At 39.4% G+C, this 20,481-nt stretch overlaps 1 protein-coding gene across 14 annotated transcripts in view; it reads right to left on the bottom strand.

The window, feature by feature from the left end:
* Positions 1-2,964: 2,964 nt before the first annotated feature.
* Positions 2,965-20,481, bottom strand: part of PCNT (pericentrin) — a 95,214-nt gene continuing 77,697 nt past the window's right edge. For 11 of the 14 annotated variants that reach the window (XM_035331076.1, XM_035331074.1, XM_035331075.1 and 8 more), the window contains 9 exons: positions 19,205-19,915; positions 18,458-18,735; positions 17,577-17,679; positions 15,202-15,366; positions 13,042-13,280; positions 11,447-11,535; positions 9,877-10,030; positions 6,133-6,260; positions 2,965-3,351 (listed from right to left, as the gene is read on the bottom strand). In XM_035331076.1, coding sequence (XP_035186967.1) covers positions 3,308-3,351; positions 6,133-6,260; positions 9,877-10,030; positions 11,447-11,535; positions 13,042-13,280; positions 15,202-15,366; positions 17,577-17,679; positions 18,458-18,735; positions 19,205-19,915 — 1,911 coding nt within the window. In that variant the 3' untranslated portion in view covers positions 2,965-3,307. Of the gene's footprint in view, positions 3,352-6,132; positions 6,261-9,872; positions 10,031-11,446; positions 11,536-13,041; positions 13,281-15,201; positions 15,367-17,576; positions 17,680-18,457; positions 18,736-19,204; positions 19,916-20,481 lie in introns of all 14 variants that reach the window. The other 3 variants (XR_004752207.1, XM_035331077.1, XM_035331082.1) reach the window with 3 other exon arrangements.

Here is a 20,481-nt window from a genome sequence, read left to right on the forward strand (position 1 = left end):
GATGCTGAGGTCCTAATGAGTGGAACTGCTACTACACACGACCTAAGAAAATTGGAACGACCAATAAAATCATCCTTATTGGCCTTAGGAGCAAGTCAATGGCTTCTATCAGACATTTTACCCCATGGGAACAAAGTGAAGAAAATGATCATTGATTAATTGTAAATGCCCTTGGAAAAACCCAAGGCAAGACCTCCCTTGCCTTGAGCTGCATCCAAGTGCAGTTATGGATACAGTCTGTAACAGCAGCTATCATTAGAGAGAGAGAAGGAGGAACTTTACCCACTGAAATTCAGTAATTGATTTGGGAAAATGCTTCAGAATCTGAAAAGGAGTTTCAGGCATGGTGGCAATTAGTCAACTTTGCCTATTATGCAGAAAGTGATAAAATTATTGCCTTCATACTTACCATAAGCAATGCCACTGTATACAATGTAATCATTGCAGTAGGACTCAATTATAATGGAACTACATCCTAAAGAGCATGAAGTATGGGCCCATCAGAAGGGAGGAAAGTGGCAAACAATTGATGTGAATGCATGTATTGCGTGTGAACAAAAAGGCTTCATCTGTGAGAGTAACACACTCAAAGCCCAAGACATTCATCTTGACACTGAACAAAATATTTGCTACTTTGGGATACATCCTAACGAAACCCCTGAAACTGTACTTGTATATAATATTGGGAAAGGTTGTGTTTGCGTGAGAACTCATTGTGATTCTGTAGTCATAGATAATACTATTGTGGATACCAGTAATCATTCTAATGTTTGTGTTTGTAATTTTACCAAAATTCCAGGATATAACTTTAGTTACTCAGCTCCTGTCACCTCTTATCAGCTTATTGCATCCAATTATATCTTGCTTCATGATCTGCCACCTACTCCAACTGGAATTAACCTTACCGTGATGAAGAAATTTCTGTTACATGAGGACTTAAAGCAGCTGATGAAACAAGTTTGAGAAAATGGACAAAAAATTCTGATTACTGTCCATCATGATATAGAAGAAGTGCATTGAGTGATGGAAAGAGTAAAGAGAGATGAAAAACTCTGGTGGTGGGACACTTTGGATGGTCACCAACTGCCACAGGAATCTTCATCAAAGTGCTTCATCCTGTTGTCATTTTGTTTGTAGTCATTGTATTATGCTTTATGATAACGGTTTGTATGTTAAAGTCTGGATCATGATGAAACATTTAGTATCCCTACATAATATACATACCCTCAATGAATCTTGTTCCAAGAACGTATGTAATATACCTGACACATTCCAAATGTCGTGAAGCTTGAGTGACTATAGTCAGGGGGTGGATTATGTGGTATAATTGCCTGAAGTAACTAGGAAATAAAACTAATATTCACGTTTTAAAGAAAAATGTACAGCATCAAAGAGGCTTTCAGGGAAGGGCATAGCTGCATTACCTGAGCATTCCCTAGGCTTCCTATGCACACCAAGACTGGTAAGCTGCATTTTTGCTACCCTGAGCCAACAACCTGTCATGTTTTTGACAAAATGCTGTACTCTAGTGAACTTTTGCTCATTATAATATCATTGTAATACCAAAACACACCTCCATCCCAAAAGCTATCTGCCTCCAAGGTGCAACCACCCCTCACTGAGCACACGCTCAGAATTTCTTGGAGCCTATACCTTTAAACAAAAGCAAGAAAACTTTTCACCAATCGTAACTAAGATGTGCTTCTATCTAGAGTCACTCAAGCTCCACTTGAAGGGTAGAAAATAATATAAATTGGCTTAAGAGAAATGGAATGTGAGGGAAGATACCATCCTGACTTCTGGGATCAGTTGATGGACTGAGCAACATGGGCAGGATCCTACAACATGCAGAACATTTCCCCTTCCATGCAAAATTACCTAGTACCTCTAGCTCAAGTGACGGGACATTTCTTACCTATTATCACAATACTGATGAGAAGCCCAAAGCTCATTTCCAAAGCTAGCTAGCTGGTTTGCTATTATTTGTTTTTTCAGTGCAACCTTCAGGCTGCCTAGTAAAAGCTCTCAAAGTTTATAGAATTAGCACAGTGCTAGCTTACTATTAGTGACAGCAGGCATTGGGGAAGCTCTTACTGAACATCAAGAAGGCAGTGCATTACTAATTTATTGAAGAACAGCCAGGATGTCATGCTGTGTTGTCTCTAATAGAAATTCTTAAGGGGCTGGTCCAAAGCGCAGCTGTGGTCTGCAGAGCACCATGTGGCTCCTGTTTGCATGTTTGCCTCTGGAACCAGCAGCCTGGCAAGGGGCAAAGGAAGAACTGAAATGTTCTCTACTCCACCTACAGCAGGCCTGTGCAAAATAACAGCCAGGTGCAGAATGACTGACTCACAGGAGATTCATCACCAAGTCATAACATTGCCGAAGGGCAGCTATGCTTTCTCAGGGCTGCAGGCACGAGCCTACATAGTGGCCCGCTCTGCTCCTGTGACCCAGAAATACAACATTGGATGCTCCCACCAGAAAATGACAAAAATACCCAGATTTGTCAGGGACAACAGTTTGTTGAGTCAGGCTACAATCAACACCAAATATATCATGAGTGTAGTCATGGTGTTAAAGTTCCTAGGAAAAGTCCTAAGAACAATATCAGAGTTATGGAAGCACCTCTGTAGCTGTTGATTTAAGGATATTAGCAAGACTAGAGTTTGAAAGCAAGGTTAGACTTTTTTTGTTACTTGTATTAGAACAAGCTCAATCATAGAAGAATTCAGGGAGTAGTGGCTTGACACTGAACTGGAATATCATGAGAGACTGAGGGTAATAAATAAAAAAAAGCAAATCCTAAATTCACAGAGGGCTACATGCATGAGATCTGGGAGGTTTTTTTTTAGATGTTCTGTTAGTCAGTGATCTTACAGAAATATTAAAACCCAAATAATTTTAACAGCAAAAAAAAAGTAAAGATTTGTAAGGTGGAAACATAACCATACACTGTAAGAATTCACTAATAAAATGCCATTTTAATAACTTTTTTTTTAAACAAAGAATCCAGCTATACACTATAGAAAAATAAACAGACAACTGACAATACAGTTATGCCAGCACACTTCAGCTATTAACTTAGTAGTAATTCCATATGACAATGCAAAACATTGTTCTTAGTGAAAAGTAGTTTCCTCTTAAAAGTACTAAAATATAATAAAAAGTCATATAAAAATCTGATGCAAAAGCACTGCCCTTTATTCATTTGCACAAGAGATAAGTGCTTCCATTCGCTAGGGAATAACTCAGAAGGAATCAATAACTAGGAGGTTTTGCAGTACAGATTTCAGAAGCATTCGGATCACTTTTTCATGTTTCTCTGGCGAGGTGGGCCTGGAACTTTTCCTAAATTTAAACAAAACAAATCAATATTAGAAAACTGCTTATGTTATGAACAAATAGGATGCAGTTAGCAGCATGTTATTTCCTCAATGTGCTTCACATGAGCTACACTGAAAGCAATTACCATTTTCACAAACCACCTAGGAACGATACAAAACAAGACTTGAAAGCTTACAATCCTGACAAAGCAAACATTCACACATTGAGAAAAATGCTCAATCAGAGGTATACTCTACACACAGCAACAGAATTGGTTAGTTCAACCCAATCCCTCTTGCGATGATTCAATATGCATTCTGTTGCTGGACCAAGTATTGTGATTGAGTGCGTGTTGTAAAGTTCATTAGCACCTAGGAACTCATTTGCTCAAAGCACTGTTCTAAAGGTTACTGCATCATACTGTAATTCCTTACAATGTAATTTTGGTAACATGAAAATTTCAAAAATGGTATGCACTGTGCTCTAAATTGTATTCCAGTAAAGTACTTCACACTTAACATAACACAAAATACCTCATTCTGTGAAATACTATCAGGTTTCAATTCTAACATTTGGTTATCTGCATCTGCCATAAACGATTACAGTATTCAGAAGAAAGAAAAAAAAAAAAACAGTAATGTTAAGGGTTCTAGGAAAAGTCCTGCTGAGAACAATGTCAGAGATTCCATGTGGAAGTGTCATTGTAACTGTTGGCTTCAGAGATATAAGCAAGACTAGGAGTTGTAAGCTAGATTTTTAACTTTTTTGTTTTGTTTTGTTAACTTGTATTAGGTCAAGTCAGAAAGAAAAACAAGCAACATTCTCGACTTTCACCAGAACTATAGCAGCTATACCAGGCTCCTATGAACTTCAAAGCCAGCATTTCTCTCTTTCTAGAGAGATTTGTGATTGTGATGAAAATCATGTGATTGTTAGGTTTAAATTTTCAAGGTGAACGCTAAAAATGTGCTAGGACTGCAACATGTATAAGGATTTGCCTCAGAAGTTAACTTTAGAAGTTATTTTTCCAAATGCATTACCCAGTACCACTCACAACTACTGACACCTTCTGTAATTTGTGGGGAACTGAATGAGAATACAGTACCTCTCTAATGTAGATTAAATGTTCAGACTGAACATTGAATTGAGGAACCAGTGAAGTAGATGTGTTTTGAATGTGTATCTGCAGTAACTGCAGGGTCAGAGTCACTATCTAATACTGTGATCAGCAATTTAATTGAATGCTTACTCCTTCTCCCATAAAATCATCTCAGAGATGACCTGCTGGTAAAGACCAAAGTGGCCAGCACTAAGAATACAAGTGACTGCCACAGAAGTCAGACTGCAGGTTCACTGAAGTATTTTTTTTCCTCATCTCAGGTCAACCAACATAGAACCACGCATCTTTGGGCATAAGCTGAAGGACAGTTATAAAATGAAAGACTGCCTGGGAAACAGCAGTGGGCAGTGGTAACGCTCAGTGATAGAAACATATAGGTGCTGTCACCTAGGAAACAGTGACTATAGTGACCCAAGACTAACCTTCTGAATTAAACAACTGATCCTGGGAATGAGCAGCCAAAAGCAATACAGGGAAGGAAGGAGCAATAGCAGATGAGAGGGGTAACAGTTGGACAGAAACATTAATAACATTATCTGACTTGATGGTCCACAGACACAGAGACCAGGAAACTCAGTAACCTCAGTAACATAAACCCAGATGGGTAAAGCAAGCTTTGGGGAATATGCTCCAAAGACCCTAGAGGAATAGCTGCTAGCAGGCCCTTCTAACTGCTTAGAGTCAGTGGAGTCACACAGCAGGAGGCACTTGGAGCCTTGTACTGCTCCCTGGTAAGGGGATAAAGTTATGTGCTGCACCTTGATTTAGACCATGGTAAGCATGATCTCATTCTTGTCAGTGACTTGGGCTAACATGGGTGCCCTGCCCTAGCCACCTGCTGGGATTGGTGTTGCAGAAGCATGATCTTTCCTGGAGCAGCCATGGGATGGGCTGTGTGAGCCACTCCTGTGTGTGCATATTGTAAATATTATGCTGCTGTTTTAATAGATGTTTCATTTAGACTTACTGCTTCACTAACTTCACTACACTTTTATAACTTCTTGTTAATAAATGTCAATTAAGCAAACTTGTCTTTTCCCTGGCAACCACAGCCACATTGCTTGCAATCCAGAAATACTAAATACACCAGAAACTGTTTAGATTTAAGTCCCGAAAATAAGAAAACATTGGAAAACACATCTAATGATGTTTTTCCATCATATTTTCTCCCCATTTTACTTTGAGGAGGGGGAGCGGTTGAGGTGCTAGCTACATAGCAGAGTAATACCTCCACAGTGACAAATGAGGGAAATACGATAGTTCATGCTACAGAGGCAGCCTATTCAGCTGTTACATTGATTCTCTGACTTAAAGGTAAGTTAACTCCATACACTTTGTTTAAAATACACAACTTGGTAATTTAGACTTGATAACAGGAGGGGAAAAAATCACATGGAAATTATTCATCTTTATCTCTGAAGAATTTCACTGAAGTTGTTCTGAGAAATGCTGCACTTGGACTAATTTTAGATATGATTCACAAAAAGGTTTAGTTTCAGAGACTTATTTATCCCCTCTCCCCCCCAAAAAATTATTCATTAAAATGATGAATGACGCTCTTTACATTCTTTAAGTATTATAGGCAGAGTATAACATAGGCAGAGTCTTTAAGTACTGTAGGATGACCCTTGTTAAAAGAATCCCAGACTGCTTGCAGTTCTGAGAGGTAGCATGGTTCCTCTTACCTAGTTGCACACCTCCTAGTCTTTGCTGGATAACCTCCAAGCGATGGATATATTCTGTTAGTGATCGTTCAGGATCCTGAGTAGGCACAAATGACTTTTCCGAAGCTGAACTTGTGGATGGAGACAATCTTAAAAAGGAAAACACAGAATTTTGTTCTTATTGCCTGCTGTCCTGGTTTCATCTGGGATTGAGTTAATTTCCCTCCTAGTAGCTGGTAGGGTGCTGTGTTTGGGATTTAGGATGAGAATAATATTGATACCATGCTGATGGTTTAGTTGTTGCAGAGCAGTGCTTATACTAAACCAAGGACTTTTCAGCTTCTCGCTCTGTCCCACTAGAGGGCTGGCTGGGAGTGCAGCAGGAGCTGGGAGGGGACAGACCCAGGAGAGCTGACCCAAACTGGCCAAAGGGGTATTCCATACCATCTGATGTCATGCTGAACAATTAACATGGGGGGGGCTAGAAGGGGTGGGGGGACTGGCGGCTGGGGAACAGGCTGGGCATTGGTCAGCGGGTGGTGAGCAATTGCATTGTGCATAACTTATTTTGCACACACTTATTAGTAGTATTATTATCATTACAGTTATTTTCCTTTATTTCCTGTCCTCATAAACTGTCTTTATCTCAAACCACAGGCTTTCATTTCTTATTCTCTCCCCCATCCCAGAGAGGGAGGGAGGGGGGAAGGTGAGCAAATGGCTGGCTGTGTGATGCTTAGCTGCTGGCTGGGTTAAACCACAACACATGCTCAAATGTAATGAATTTATTCATACATACAGTATTTCAATACAAATAAAACAAAGCAAATTAGAAAATCAGTAAACACCACCATCACCAAAACCTCACATACACCTGGATTGAAAACAAAATAGACAAGGCAGCTTTGTATTCAAGGGATTCAAAAAAAATGTTTTGGTAAGAACTGGAATACCAACAACTCTCACTCTCCTGATACGCAACCAGAAGTCCCTCAGGTAAGAAAACTGCAGTCAGATATAAGATCAAATGCCCAAGTGAGAAAAGTCCCACTTCTATGGAGAAGGACTAGAGAAGAGTATGCTGCATCCAAGTGGTCACAGAATCACAAAATTGTCTAGGTTGGAAGAGACCTCCAAGATCACCAAGTCCAACCTCTGACCTAACACTAACAAGTCCTCCACTAACCATATCCCTAAGCTCTACATCTAAACGTCTTTTAAAGACCTCCAGGGATGGTGACTCAACCACTTCCCTGGGCAGCCCATTCCAATGCCTCACAACCCTTTCACTAAAGAAGTTCTTCCTAATATCCAACCTAAACCTCTCCTGGCACAACTTTAGCCCATTCCCCCTCATCCTGTCACCAGGCACATGGGAGAACAGACCAATTCCCACCTCGCTACAGCTTCCTTTAAGGTACCTGTAGAGTGCAATAAGGTTGCCCCCGAACCTCATTTTCTCCTGGCTGAACAGTCCCAGCTCCCTCAGACGCTCCTCATAAGACTTGTTCTCCAGACCCTTCACCAGCTTCATTGCCCTCCTCTGGACTCTCTTGAGCACCTCCATGTCCTTCTTGTAGCGAGGGGCCCAAAGCTGAACACAGTACTCGAGGTGCGGCCTCACCAGAGCTGAGTACAGGGGGACAATCACTTCCCTGGACCTGCTGGCTACACTGCTTCTTATACAAGCCAGGATGCTCTTGGCCTTCTTGGCCACCTGAGCACATTGCTGGCTCATATTCAGCCGACTGTCAACCAAAACTCCCAGGTCCTTCTCTGCCAGGCAGCTTTCCAACCACTGATCTCCTAGCCTGTAGTGCTGTTTGGCTACTCTACTTGTCGTACTGCTACTCCAGAGTTGCGAGGTTTTACTTCCCTCGCACCTTTTGATTAATGAAAGATAGTTCCTATCCATTAATTTCCTTCTGTGTATCTTTGCCAGGAAATAAGAAAGAACAGACATCATTTCACCTATTTTGCATCCACATTTGACTTTAGCTATCACTAACCCAATCATTCAGAATAAACAGTCAGTGCCTATTACTGTTATTATCCTTGTTCCATACAATACAGTTGACTTCTCAATAGGTAAGCTGCCAGCTACTGTTGCTATCAGACCCTGATACATGCAGAGTCAGATGAATAGGATGGGGTAGAATTTAGGCTTTTGGGAAATGCTTGCAAGTCCACAACTCTCCAAAATGTTCTGCTAAATTCTATGCAAAACAAATACTACCTATCCTTCCCAACAAGTGCTGCCCTATCCTGTTCCCCAAATTAGCCAGAAATATTAAAAGATAGAAAAACAACAACAATCAACAAGTAAAACAATTTGGAGCATCTGCTGTCTTTGAGCACCCATAGATGTCCACAGCTATTTTCTTGTTACTCAGTGTCCCTGGTTTTGGCTGTGATGGAGTTTATTTCCTTCATAGCAGCTGGTATGGTGCTGTGTTTTGGATTTAGGATTAAAATACCATTGATAACACATTGATAATGTAAACACCGCTCTGCAACAAATAAAATAAGTCAAGGACTTTTCCGTTTCTCATGCTGCCCTGCATGTGAGGAGGCTGGGGATACACATGGAGCTGGGAGGGGACAGAAGCAGCAGGACAGCTGACCCAGACTGGCCACAGGGATGTCCCATACCACATGGCATCATACTCAGCAATAAAACTGGGTGCGTTGGCCAAGGGAAGCTACTATTGCTTATAATCTGGATAGGCATATCAGCCCAGGTGAGCAATTGCTTTGTACATCACCTGTGCATCCCATCCCCCCTCCCCCTGACTGTCTTTACCTCAATCCACAAGTTCTCTCATTTTTATCCTTTACAATTCTCTCCCCCATCCCAATGAGGGGAAGTGAGAGAGAGGCTGTGTGGTACTCAGCAGCCTACCTGGTTAAATCACAACACTCAGTTTTCTTTAACCAGCAGAAAATATTTTTATTCATAAAGTACCCAATTTATAACAGGAAGTTAAAAAAAACATGCCAAGCTGATGGAACTGTGAAACGCTACCATTCACATCAACTGCTACAAGTCTGTCTTATAATAAAGAAGCCACAGATGAGGAATAACTTGTGGCTATGCATTATTTGAGGTTGCTCTGGGTTCTTGGTGAGCCTGGAACTGGGAAGGTCAATGACAAATGAAAGCCATGTCCCTCCAGCTCCAGCACTGAGCTTGCAGCTTTTCTTAGCAGCACTGTGCAGAATGCCACCTGTGACATCCAACCCAGCAACAATCATCTGGGATTGTATTCCTGTGTAGAACTGGACATAATCCATGAAAAACTGGAAAAAACACAGCAAGTTCCCCACCTCCCATTCAGTGTGTTCAGTCAGAAGGCAACTAATACTAATGCAATGCTGCCCTGTGGTAGAAGAGCCACTTCTGCTGGAAGGTGAACCTACTTCCTTGCATTCTTAAAATAAATCTCCAGTTTAGAAGGCAAAAGTAGCAAGAATTACTCCTCAAAGAAGGTAACAGACATTACCATTTTAAATACTTCAGCCTGTCCAAATTAAATTGGAATATTCTAGGAATATTAAACTAGGAGTTTTCTCAGTTCAAGAACAGACATACTCAAAGAAAATGAGAAATTTTCTTCTCCTGTAGCATCTTGAACCAAATTAAATACTTACCAGACCTAAGAAAAATACCTCTTCTTGTTCAAGTACCTCCTCCAATAAGTGGTTACATTTTTAGGAAAGACTGTCCAATATGGTGATTACACAGAATGCAGACTGCAGACTGACCTGTTGTGTGACCAGTGAGAGGATCTGGGGGAGTGGCTCAAAAATCTCCCAGAGCTGGTTCTGTGACACAACCCCCTGTCCCGGGTTGGGGGAGAGCTGACATTAACAGCTAGGAGCTGCTGCTGTTTCAGAATTTCTGTTCTAGTACCAGAGGCTGTGTTAAAAAGAAAACAGTTAAAAAGTATTCACTGAGAACCCACTCAAAACAGCCTATTATAAATACAACCAATAAATAAATAAATACACAAGAATTGCAGCAGCATACATTTGGTTTTGGTTTTAAATGCACTGATAGGAAATATATTTCAACTAATGTCTTTTTTATATTTTTACATCAGATTTAACAGGTTTGACATTTCAGTGTTCCAATTGTTTCCTGCAAATGGAGAACTTGCATTGTTTTCCTTCTCCAGACTTACTTTCTCATCAGCTATTGCCATATCTGCACATTCCAACATCTGACATGAGCAATTTTTATTTTTTTTTCCCCAATAAATTCTAATACCTATTTTTTGCTCTATGAATATTAAGTGTTGACTTACACTTTTCTGGTTGTGATATGGATAGCAGAAAAAGGAGAGGAGTTTGTTGTATTTTTAACAACAAATACCCGACAGATAAGTCCTCTTTTAAATCACTACAAAGGCTGCCAGATGCAATTTTTTGTGAGGCTGCCAGATGCAATTTTATAGCAAGGTTAAAAGTTCAGAATTTATTTTGGGATTCAAGTTTTGTAGGAACCACACAGCAACAATATATAGGAAGGGTGTTATTTTTGTTTGCTTTTTAAATAAGTATTCCTAACTTAGAATACTGAAAATTATGTAGTGTGTATATATATCAGGTAATGGAAAATGTACTATTAAATATGCATTTTGTTTAGTGTTCAAAGCCACAATTAGAATATTACATATAATGGGACAGTTGTACAATATTGGGTCCCATATTAGGATGTTTGTTCGAGTTCTTTTAAACATATCCGTAAGCAACTCAAAGGAACACAACCCTTACTGAATTCTGTCAGACCATCCATCCATCTGATTCTGTTTGTCATCTATGATAGCACTTAGATAAAACAGTTAACCTGTCATCAGATTAAGTCTCTTCTATACCTCTGCAACCATTTAAAACCCTTTTCCACCTCTGACAACACAAGTACATCCCTTCTCAGACTTATTTTTGATATTGCATGTACCAATTTCAGTACTGTTACAGCAGTATTTGTCCTTGTCTTATTAACTCATGGTATTCATTTCCACTATAAGTAGCTTTAAACTGTATGAAAATTCTTTGATAAGTTTAATGAACATTGAGTCATTCAATGAAGTTGAGCAGTTGCAGTAAAGGGAGAAGAGGAACAGCTTGCTACTGTTTTAAAATGAATTCTGTAAGTTTTCAATTTTAAGTTCTTACAATGTCATTTAAAACTCAATCATTATATGCTGAGGAAACAGGTTAACAGATCTGTGTTAACAGAAATATTCTTTGCCTTTTTTGTTGTGTTTTTTAGTGATACACATCACTACAGAACAATTATGATTTAAGAAGTAGAACTACCCCAATGCCTTACCTGTATTACCTCCTATACTGTGAGGAATGGTTTCACCCTGTGCACTCTTTCGGTTAAGTTTGTTCCACTTTTTCACCAAAAACTTCAACCTTGATAACAAAATTAATTTGTACAATCGTTAATAACAAGCAAAAATAAACTAAGTTTTAATCTTAAACTCTTTGTTGGTACAAATCATATGAAACAACATAAGTAACGATCCTTGTAGGAATGGAAAAAGAATTCTTTAGTTTTAGTCCTTAGAATGAAGGACTATACCATTTTGTTTTACAACAATACTCTGAGGGTTCCAGAGGCATAGCACAATTTACATGTGGTTTACATTAAATAACATTTAAAATCTAGCAGGTCACCACAACAATCCACAAGAATTCATGAGAGCTGACAGGGGTCTGTCATTATAAAATCCCAGAACACCTGCTTTCACTGACTCAAATGCCATTTTCATTATATTGCTAACTGGATGGATATAATTTGTCATGGAGACACAGCTAGATCCAGCGCACAGAACACTTGCTTTCAGCCAGGTAAGGGATGAAGATAAGAGCAAGCAAACACTTTCTGAGAAACCCCAGCTCTTCTCCAATCTGCCAGAGGCCATGTTAGAAAACTAAATTCACTGCAATTCACTCAAAGTTTCTGTTTACAGCAGAGCCATCAGTGTGCAATGCACAGCTACTGCCAGTGTCCTCCCAGTGAGGATTGTCACCTATCACTCCTATGCAGCACCAGGAAGACCTGACCTTAAGAGCCTGGGGTAACAGATTGTTTACATTACTATAAAAAAAAAAAAACAAAAAAACTTTTTACATACTCCCCCCCCCCTTCCCCCCCCCGCCCCAGTTACTAAACACTGAAGAAATCTACTGAGGGGACAACCATGCCAACCAACACATCTAGGGAAGAAGAAAAATCCAGTAATCCAGTCCCTCAAAATGGTTCAAGTTTAGATGGCAAAAAAAGAACAGACATTGGAGCTTAACCACAACATCCCCTTTATAGTCTTGGGATGCAGATGCTGTGAGCTGTGGGATGGCAGATAACACCCTTGGTTTGAATCTGGCCCTGAGGCACTGGAAATGTCTGCAAGTTTTGGCACTGCTCTTCCACTCTGGCTCTAACCTCCAGGGAGTTTTGTGGCAGCTCCTCCTGCCTCAGAGGATTAGTTCGGAGGTCACTTTTCCTCCATCCTTTAATATGGCTATCATAGCATCCACCTCAAAGACAGCAGTACAAGGACATCCTGTACCATCTCCTGGAAGTCTTAAGCTTCTTAGTAACATTTTTCCAGTGCATCCAAATGGATAAGAACTGAAAGGACATCATTTTGTAATTGCTGTGCATTGATTTACAAATACATTGCATCTGAGCATCTCTCAAGAAGACAGATACAGCTTTTACAAATCTGTAGTTTAGTACAAATGCAACTTAGCACTGACTCTGAAATAGAAATCTGGCCAAAATTACAGCTAATGAGTCACATCTGAACTAGTTTTGGAGAAAGCTTTTGCTTATTATTAAGTACAATAAACCATCAGAACTATTCATTTTTTATATTTCTAAAATTTCTAAGAAAACAAGTGTTCTGGTTTTACCTTGATACAGCGATGACTGCTCTGACTGCAGATCTAAACTTGGTAAAAGGGCGGGAATGGGAAACAGAAAGCTGCAGGTCTGCAGGTGCAGGGTAGATTCCCATACGTGCTATTAGAGACAGGGTTGCTTGCTCACAGTCCTGAAATCCACCGAGGAGCAGCAAGAGGTATTTCTTCTGATAAACTAGAGCCTTTCTAAAGCTCTCTGCTCTTAGGTACTTCCTATATAATTTCTGCAACTAGAGGAAAAAAAATCCAGCCATTAAAATTTAGGTACATAAAGCCCAGAAAAGTTGATTGCTTTTTCCAGCAAGGTTTCCCACAAATCAGTTATGCATCAGTATTTAAACTTATTTTGCTTTACAATACTGTAGAAAGCTATTTAATAATTATCAAGTATGGAAGAATCTTACATTTCTTTTTAAAATTAATTTTTGAATGAGTATCTGTATTACCAACTCTGCACCAAAGCTGTCGAAGTCACAGAGTAATGGTATTGTACTCTGAACACCACATAAGAAGGTTTGTAGTAGTCTACTGAATTTCTGTCACCTGTGGATTCTTGACTTGACTAAAGTTTTGGCATGATTTCTGATTGGTGTACTGTCTTTATGTGGAGTGTCCATACTACAGACACAAGGGCAGCTGCAACACCTCTGTACCTAGCTAAAAGCACCCAACTTTGGAGTGTCAGACTGCCTTAAATCTCCTGAAAGTTTCACAACAAAATCGTCAGACTGAGATTCTAACACTGTTTTACTCTTTAACAATTAAAATAGCACTTGTATTAAATATTAACCATAAAGCACATTAGTATAAGTGCCCACCTAACTTAATTATAATCTGCCAGAATAAAAGTATTTAAGATTAAGAAAAAAGAAATATGAAAATCTCGATGTTTGATAATTTCATGCTTAGACAAGAAATCTGGATCTCCCTCACATTTAAATGTAGAAAGAGATTCCAAAAGGTAGGTGACTTTTGGTGCAAGTTCCTGTCTAATAACAAGAAAGTTAAAAAGGATCTTTTCTGACACAGGATATATGAGGAAAGAATGTTCCTAATTTAATATGCAGCTTCTAAAATCATTTAACTATAAGATCACCTTTTAAAATGGCAACTGAAAAGATTACAGTATTAAGTTCAAATTAAATGTCATAAACCAACAGATACTTAAAACCTTAGTGGCTGGTAAGTCCAGCAGAAAAGAACCTGGGGGTGCTGGTTGAAAGCTGCATGAACACGAGCAAGCAGCGAACACCAATGGCAGCCTGGTCTGCATCAGAAACAGCATGGCCAGCAGGACTAGGGAAGTGATTGTCCCCTTGTACACAGACCACACCTTGAATGCTGTGCTCAGATTTTTGCCCCTTACTGCAGGAAAGATTTTGAGTTGCTTGAGCATGTACAGAGAAGAGCAAGGAAACTACTGAAGGGAGTAGAGAACACGGGTTGTGAGGAGCAGCTGAGGAGATTGAGATTGTTTGTTCTGAAGGATGCTGAGAGGAGACCTCATTACTCTCTACAGTTACCTGAAAGGAGGTTGCAGTGTGGAGGGCATTGGTCTTTTTTCTCAAATGGTAAGTGACAGGATGCATGGAAATGGTCTCAAGTGGTGCCAGGGGAGGTTTAGATTGGACATTAGGAATAATTTCTTCACAGGTGGTCAAGAATTGCATGGGCTGCCCAGGGAAGTGATAGAGTCCCCATCCCTAGAGATATTTAAGAGATGTGGGCATGGCACTGAGGGACTTGGTAGGTCCGGCTGATGGTTGGACTTGGTTGTCTTAAAGGTCTTCCAACCTAAACAATTCCTATAAATTGGAACTGCATAATTCCTGCCCCCCCCGTAACAGCAAGTTTTTATCATATTAATAATAAAGACAACTAAGCAGAATTACTAAAATAGTTGCTCTACATATGACAATAATCACTTCGGCAATGATCAAGAATGATAATACCAAGGACTGAACTTTCCAGATGGTTTTATGACCTTGAGTTGGTAATAGTTCTCACACACCAAATCTGTGCAAAGGGCAAGATACTGAGAGCAAAGTGCCAATGGTTTATATGATGAGCTAATGTTTCCAGCCCTGTCTGCTCCTGAAGCTCCAGACTAGCTCCAGAAGCTCCATTGGCTAGCCATCACTATAATTTTACCTTAGGACTGGAAGTTTCTACCACTGGTTTGTTTTCAATTTCAGCAGTTGCTTTAGCCAGTTCAGACTCTGCCTGTTTCAGCGCATTTTGCAGAATGCTTCTCTCTTGCTGCCAAGCATCTCTTTCCAGTTGTTGAACAGAATCAGCATCATCTGTAGGTCTGATCTAAAAAGAAGACAAAAGTACATGAGCTGTGATAGTTCTCACACATTGTTTGACTTGAGATGTTTGGCAGTTAAATTAATAACCTAACTTTACAGACAAACTAAAAAACAACCATCCTGATAGTCACTAGTGGCATTCAGGTACAAAATGGTACAGAAGTAAACATAAATACAAAAGCAGCCCTAGTTAAGAAGTTACAAATTAATTGTTAATCAAATTACTCCTTCCCTCTATGTGTCTGATCAGTGCCACTATACTTACAGAGGTGGGACAAAATAGCATCTTGAGAACAAGAGCAGAGAACATCATCTACAAAACACTTCAAATAAATATTATTAAAAATAGTTCAAACATGGGAAAAAAAACATCTGTATTACACTGAAATGGAGGGAAGCTGCTTTACGTTAGTCTTGCCAGCACACGTCCCAGTAAGGATTACAGTCCTGCCATCCTAGGCATTCTGTAGACAGAGCTACAAAAGCTCAATCTGAAGGCAGTAACAGATCCTTGTAATACCTGAGGAGTCCTATCTGATATCCATCTGGTTGATTTCCACTGCATCAGTTGGCACGATTACTGCCTATTCATTCTGGTACAAATTCCTCTGTAGCATGTTGCCTGTATATCTAATAGTCCTCTACTTATCACAACCCAAGGAAGTAACAAAAGTAAATTCCTTCAGTTTCCAGAGCATGTAGTTCAGCACACTTAACTGAAGGAGAAATTCAGGGAGGAACCCGAAACACGAGGCAATTCTGGAGACCATAAAAGCCTGAAAAGAGGGCAGAGAGGAGGGATATTTGTGACCACAGAACTATTAGGTTTTTAAGTGGAACCTCTCATTAAACAAAAATAGATTCCCTGTATTTTTTGTGATCATTACAATTGCTTCCTCCAGCACCAAAGTCTGATCCAATAACAGAACAGACTGCAATACCATGAATGCCAAACAAAATAATGTTAAGAGGCCTGCTAACAGAAGATGATCAACTTGGAAAAAGCTAGGAGCACTGAAAATCATTTACAGCAGAGTTTCTAAAGATGATGGGCCTCATGACATCAGAGGAAAAAAAAAAAAGAACCCAAATATGTTTTTTTTTTTTTTCCTGTTCCAGTAGAGTAATATCTTGGAGTAAGCTAAGCCAGACAAACAGCTTACCTCTACCAAGTCAGATTTAAATGGAGCCATAAGGTTGTCCTTAATCCCCACAAGCTCTCTGACCATTTTGACCACAGCAGAGGGCCACAGAGGTTTGTGAGAGGAAGGCTTAGTCAAATCAACTTCAGAGATACCTACCCAGAAAAGGTTACATCTCCCTCCCTCAAGGCTGGAGATGATCTTTTTGGCAACCACCTAAGTGGCCACACGGATGACAGAAGGGAACTATTTAGTGTCTTTTGTAAGCAGTTAAACACAGGGAGAGCTTGCACCATGCCTAGCCAGATTTTCATAGATCAGACGTATTACAAAGAACATGAGAAAAGAAGTTACCAAGAGCCTCACATTCTGAAAATTCACAACTTTTTCTCAAAGGTAGGTTTTTGGGGGATGTTCTACAAAAATGGTAGATCAAGCAGGTAAGGGAGTAAAGGGAGGATGAATTTAACAGAACCAAGACTGTTAGTTAGCCATAAATCAAAAAAGGCCAGAATGGCTGCAATGCATTTGAAGAGCTCTCTTAAATAGGAAAGATATCTATGACAGCACAAACTTATGTGGTGAATAATACGGAATTTTATGGAACTGAGTTCAATTTTCAATAATCCCTAGGTATAAGATATCTGTAATACTGCAAACGTGATACAAGACATGCCTCCTGAGATGACAAACCACTACCACACTTTTTGAAAACTGCTTGGAAATTTACTGGAAAACAACCGTCTGGATGCGTACAGAAGAAGCAGCAACATTTCCCAGGGTTTGATAACATCAAGCTTATTACGTACTTACTACATACCTAGGAAAAAAATGGCTTCAGAAGCAGACTTTACAATACACAAAGAGCAAGAGTATGATATTAAATATGCTAATGTAAAGATAGTGTGAAAAGAAGAGTTCAAATTTTTATCTATCCCCATGGCAAAAAGGGGAATTTGTTAAAAAACAACAACAACCCACAACACAACAATCACTACCACTTATGTGCATATTAGAACCCAAACAATAAAGAACAACTTCTTGATAATCAAGTATGTGCTGTTTTCCTCACCTGAGATGCAGGAGGAGACAATAAATCTGATTTTAGTTCCTTTAACATCTGCAGTAAAGATGCTACAGCTTCATTATTTGATGAAGACCAATCATTGACTGTTCTGTTAAATAGAAATATTTTTTCAGTATCAGGTTGATTTGTAGTAATTTTGTATTACAATTAGTATACATCTGATTCATTCTCCCACTGAAACACCTTTTTAAGTCTTGACGCTGTCCTTATGTACTATTTATCACACAAAATACTACAAATACACAGAAATTAACAGCTTTTATTAAAGAGTAGAATTTCTAAATAGTGCTGCACAAGAATTTATTCAGAAGTCTGTACTTTATGCCAGTCTGAAATTCTATTATACAAATTCAGGCTGCAGCTAAATGTTACCAAAATATTTTACTTTGCTGCCAAAGAAAAAAAACACACTGCTGCTTGGCCACTCATTCTTGATTACTACCTTTTCTCTTCCATGCTCAAGGGATTTTCTCATCCCAAACGTGAAGCTGTGCTGCTTTTATTTATTTATTTTCAATTGCTCTCCAATCAAACTACTGCAGTTAACAAACTGACAAAATTCTTTCCAACTCAAGGTTGTTCTTTATGGATTTGTTCTTTCTAAGCAAGGTCACTTCACAGATCTGGTTCAAAAGCAGGCACACAAGTTTCTAACAGGAATGGCTGCAGTGTGATGACAGCCTTTTAAATAGAGTCTGCTGCCACCATGAAGCTATGGTTTCACACAAGGTAGGTCTTGTAAGCAGAGGAAGTGATACGCTATTCATTTCCTTCAGCACAGGGCTTTCAGCCATGACCCACACAAGTTTAGAAGCAGGATGGAAAAAAAAATACTATTTCATAACAGAGTTTAAGTGGCTACTCACTTATCTACTGTTTTATATATGAACTCATTCAGACATGCAGCTACAAAAAGCAACTGCTGTCTTATCTTCTCCAGCTGTTGTTGCTGCTGTTGCAAGTTCAGTTTTTCACTTTCTTTTGTCATGCACTGTTTGGCATTTTGGTCTTTGTTTAAAGCACACGATACTTCTTGATGATTGTTGGAAGACGAAGGACTTTCTCTTAACTCTAATACTGCCAGTATTCCTTGCAGCTCTTTAATTTTTTGTTCATCCCTCTGGTGTTGCAGTTCCAAATTTTGCTATTTGAACAGAATAGATAGCAATAAATTGCTACTTATGCATACATATACAGATTATATAAAAATATAATATATATTTTCAGTCTCCATGTACAGAAATAAAAGCATCATACCCAACTACAATACCCATCTCAGTGTGTTCCTTAACCCACAAACCTCTTACAGGAGAAGACACATTACTGTACTCCAGGGCCACCAGTAAGCCATTTAATTGCTATAGATTAGGCATCTTCTCCAAAAACTTCCAGACTCTGTGACAGACAAGTCTCAAGGGAGTCTACAAAGCCTCCCTCCTCCTCTAATGAGAATGAAGGAGCTGAGAAACAAGGGTGAAAAAAGCAGGAAAGCAGCTGTCTAATGAATTTTTCAGAGCAATTTGTTTCAGGCATTTTAATTGAAGAATACTATTTACAGGTTCTCTGTTTATGGCTATTTCAATGTAAGAGAAGACTTGAATAAACCTTATTACCAGTCTTTTTTGATCTCTCTGCCTGTCCGTCTCTTTTTCAATTTCTGTTTGTTGCTGCTGCTGCCTTTGCTCTTTCTCCTCTTTCTTGTTATCTTGTTCTTGCATTGTCTCAAAGACTAACTGTAATTGTTCCCAATCAGCTTTCAGCTTTGCCTCTCGTTCCTTCTGGGCCTCTAGGGAGCGGATTACCTCTTGCTTTTGACTCTGAAGAGACTCCATTGTAGCTTGTAGTTTGTTACTGATCTCTCTCTCCTTCTGTGTTTCTTCACAACACATCCGTACTTCAGCCTCTAGCTGCCTTTTAGAATGAACAGCCTTCTGGTGTATTTCGTCAATAATAGCAACGAGCTCTGTTGTTCGGGACCTCTCTTCTTCCAGCTTGGCTTGAAGCTCTCGGATAAAGGCTTGTTCCAGCAGTGATGCCCTGTGCTGACAAGAAGCGTCCTCCTTAGCTCTCATGCTCAACTGTTCTGTCAAAACACGTTCATGATTCAAGGAATTCAAGAGCTCCAATGAACGATTTTTCTCAGCTTCCAAATTTCTCTGTAGCTCTGACACTTTTTTTTGTTCTTGAGACAACAACGCTTCACAGCGTGAATGTTCTATCTGAAGTTCCTTGCGGAGATTATCATTTATCATTTGCTCATGCTCTAAGGATACAGACAGCTGGCTATTCTGCATTGACTGCAGCTCCAAGGCAGCCTGCAAATCCTGCTCAAAAGGAGAGGCATGAATTAATATTCCAGTACAAGCATTCTTTTGTTGGGGTAGGAACCACTCAGCAATTTTCAACCTTCTGTATTATCCATAGAGAAATTCAAGACTGAATTAGAGCAGTTCAAGTATTAAAAAGTTTAATTAAAATTTACAAGTTTAATTTTCTAATTATGAGTGCCAGAAGCATAGAATCATTAAAGTTGGAAAAAACTTCCAAGATCATCTGGTCCAACCATCACTCTACTACCAAAGTCACCCACTAAACATTGTCCCTAAGTACCACATCCAACCTTTCCTTTAACACTCCCAGGAATGGTGGTTCCACCACTTCCCTGGGCAACCCATTCCAATGCCTGACTACTCTGAGAAGAAATGTTTCCTAATTTCCACCCTGAACCATCATGACACCAAGTAACAAAACCAAAGATCATACTAAAATATCTTGCAGTACTTTTTTTTCCTCTACAATCCTCATTGGGAAATCAATACTCTTTACATCACTCAAATGCCTTAATAAATTACACCTGAAGCAGAAAAAAAAGTACTGATTTAAAAAGAAC

Source organism: Oxyura jamaicensis, chromosome 7 (assembly GCF_011077185.1).
Source record: "Oxyura jamaicensis isolate SHBP4307 breed ruddy duck chromosome 7, BPBGC_Ojam_1.0, whole genome shotgun sequence".
Taxonomy (NCBI): Eukaryota; Metazoa; Chordata; class Aves; order Anseriformes; family Anatidae; genus Oxyura; species Oxyura jamaicensis.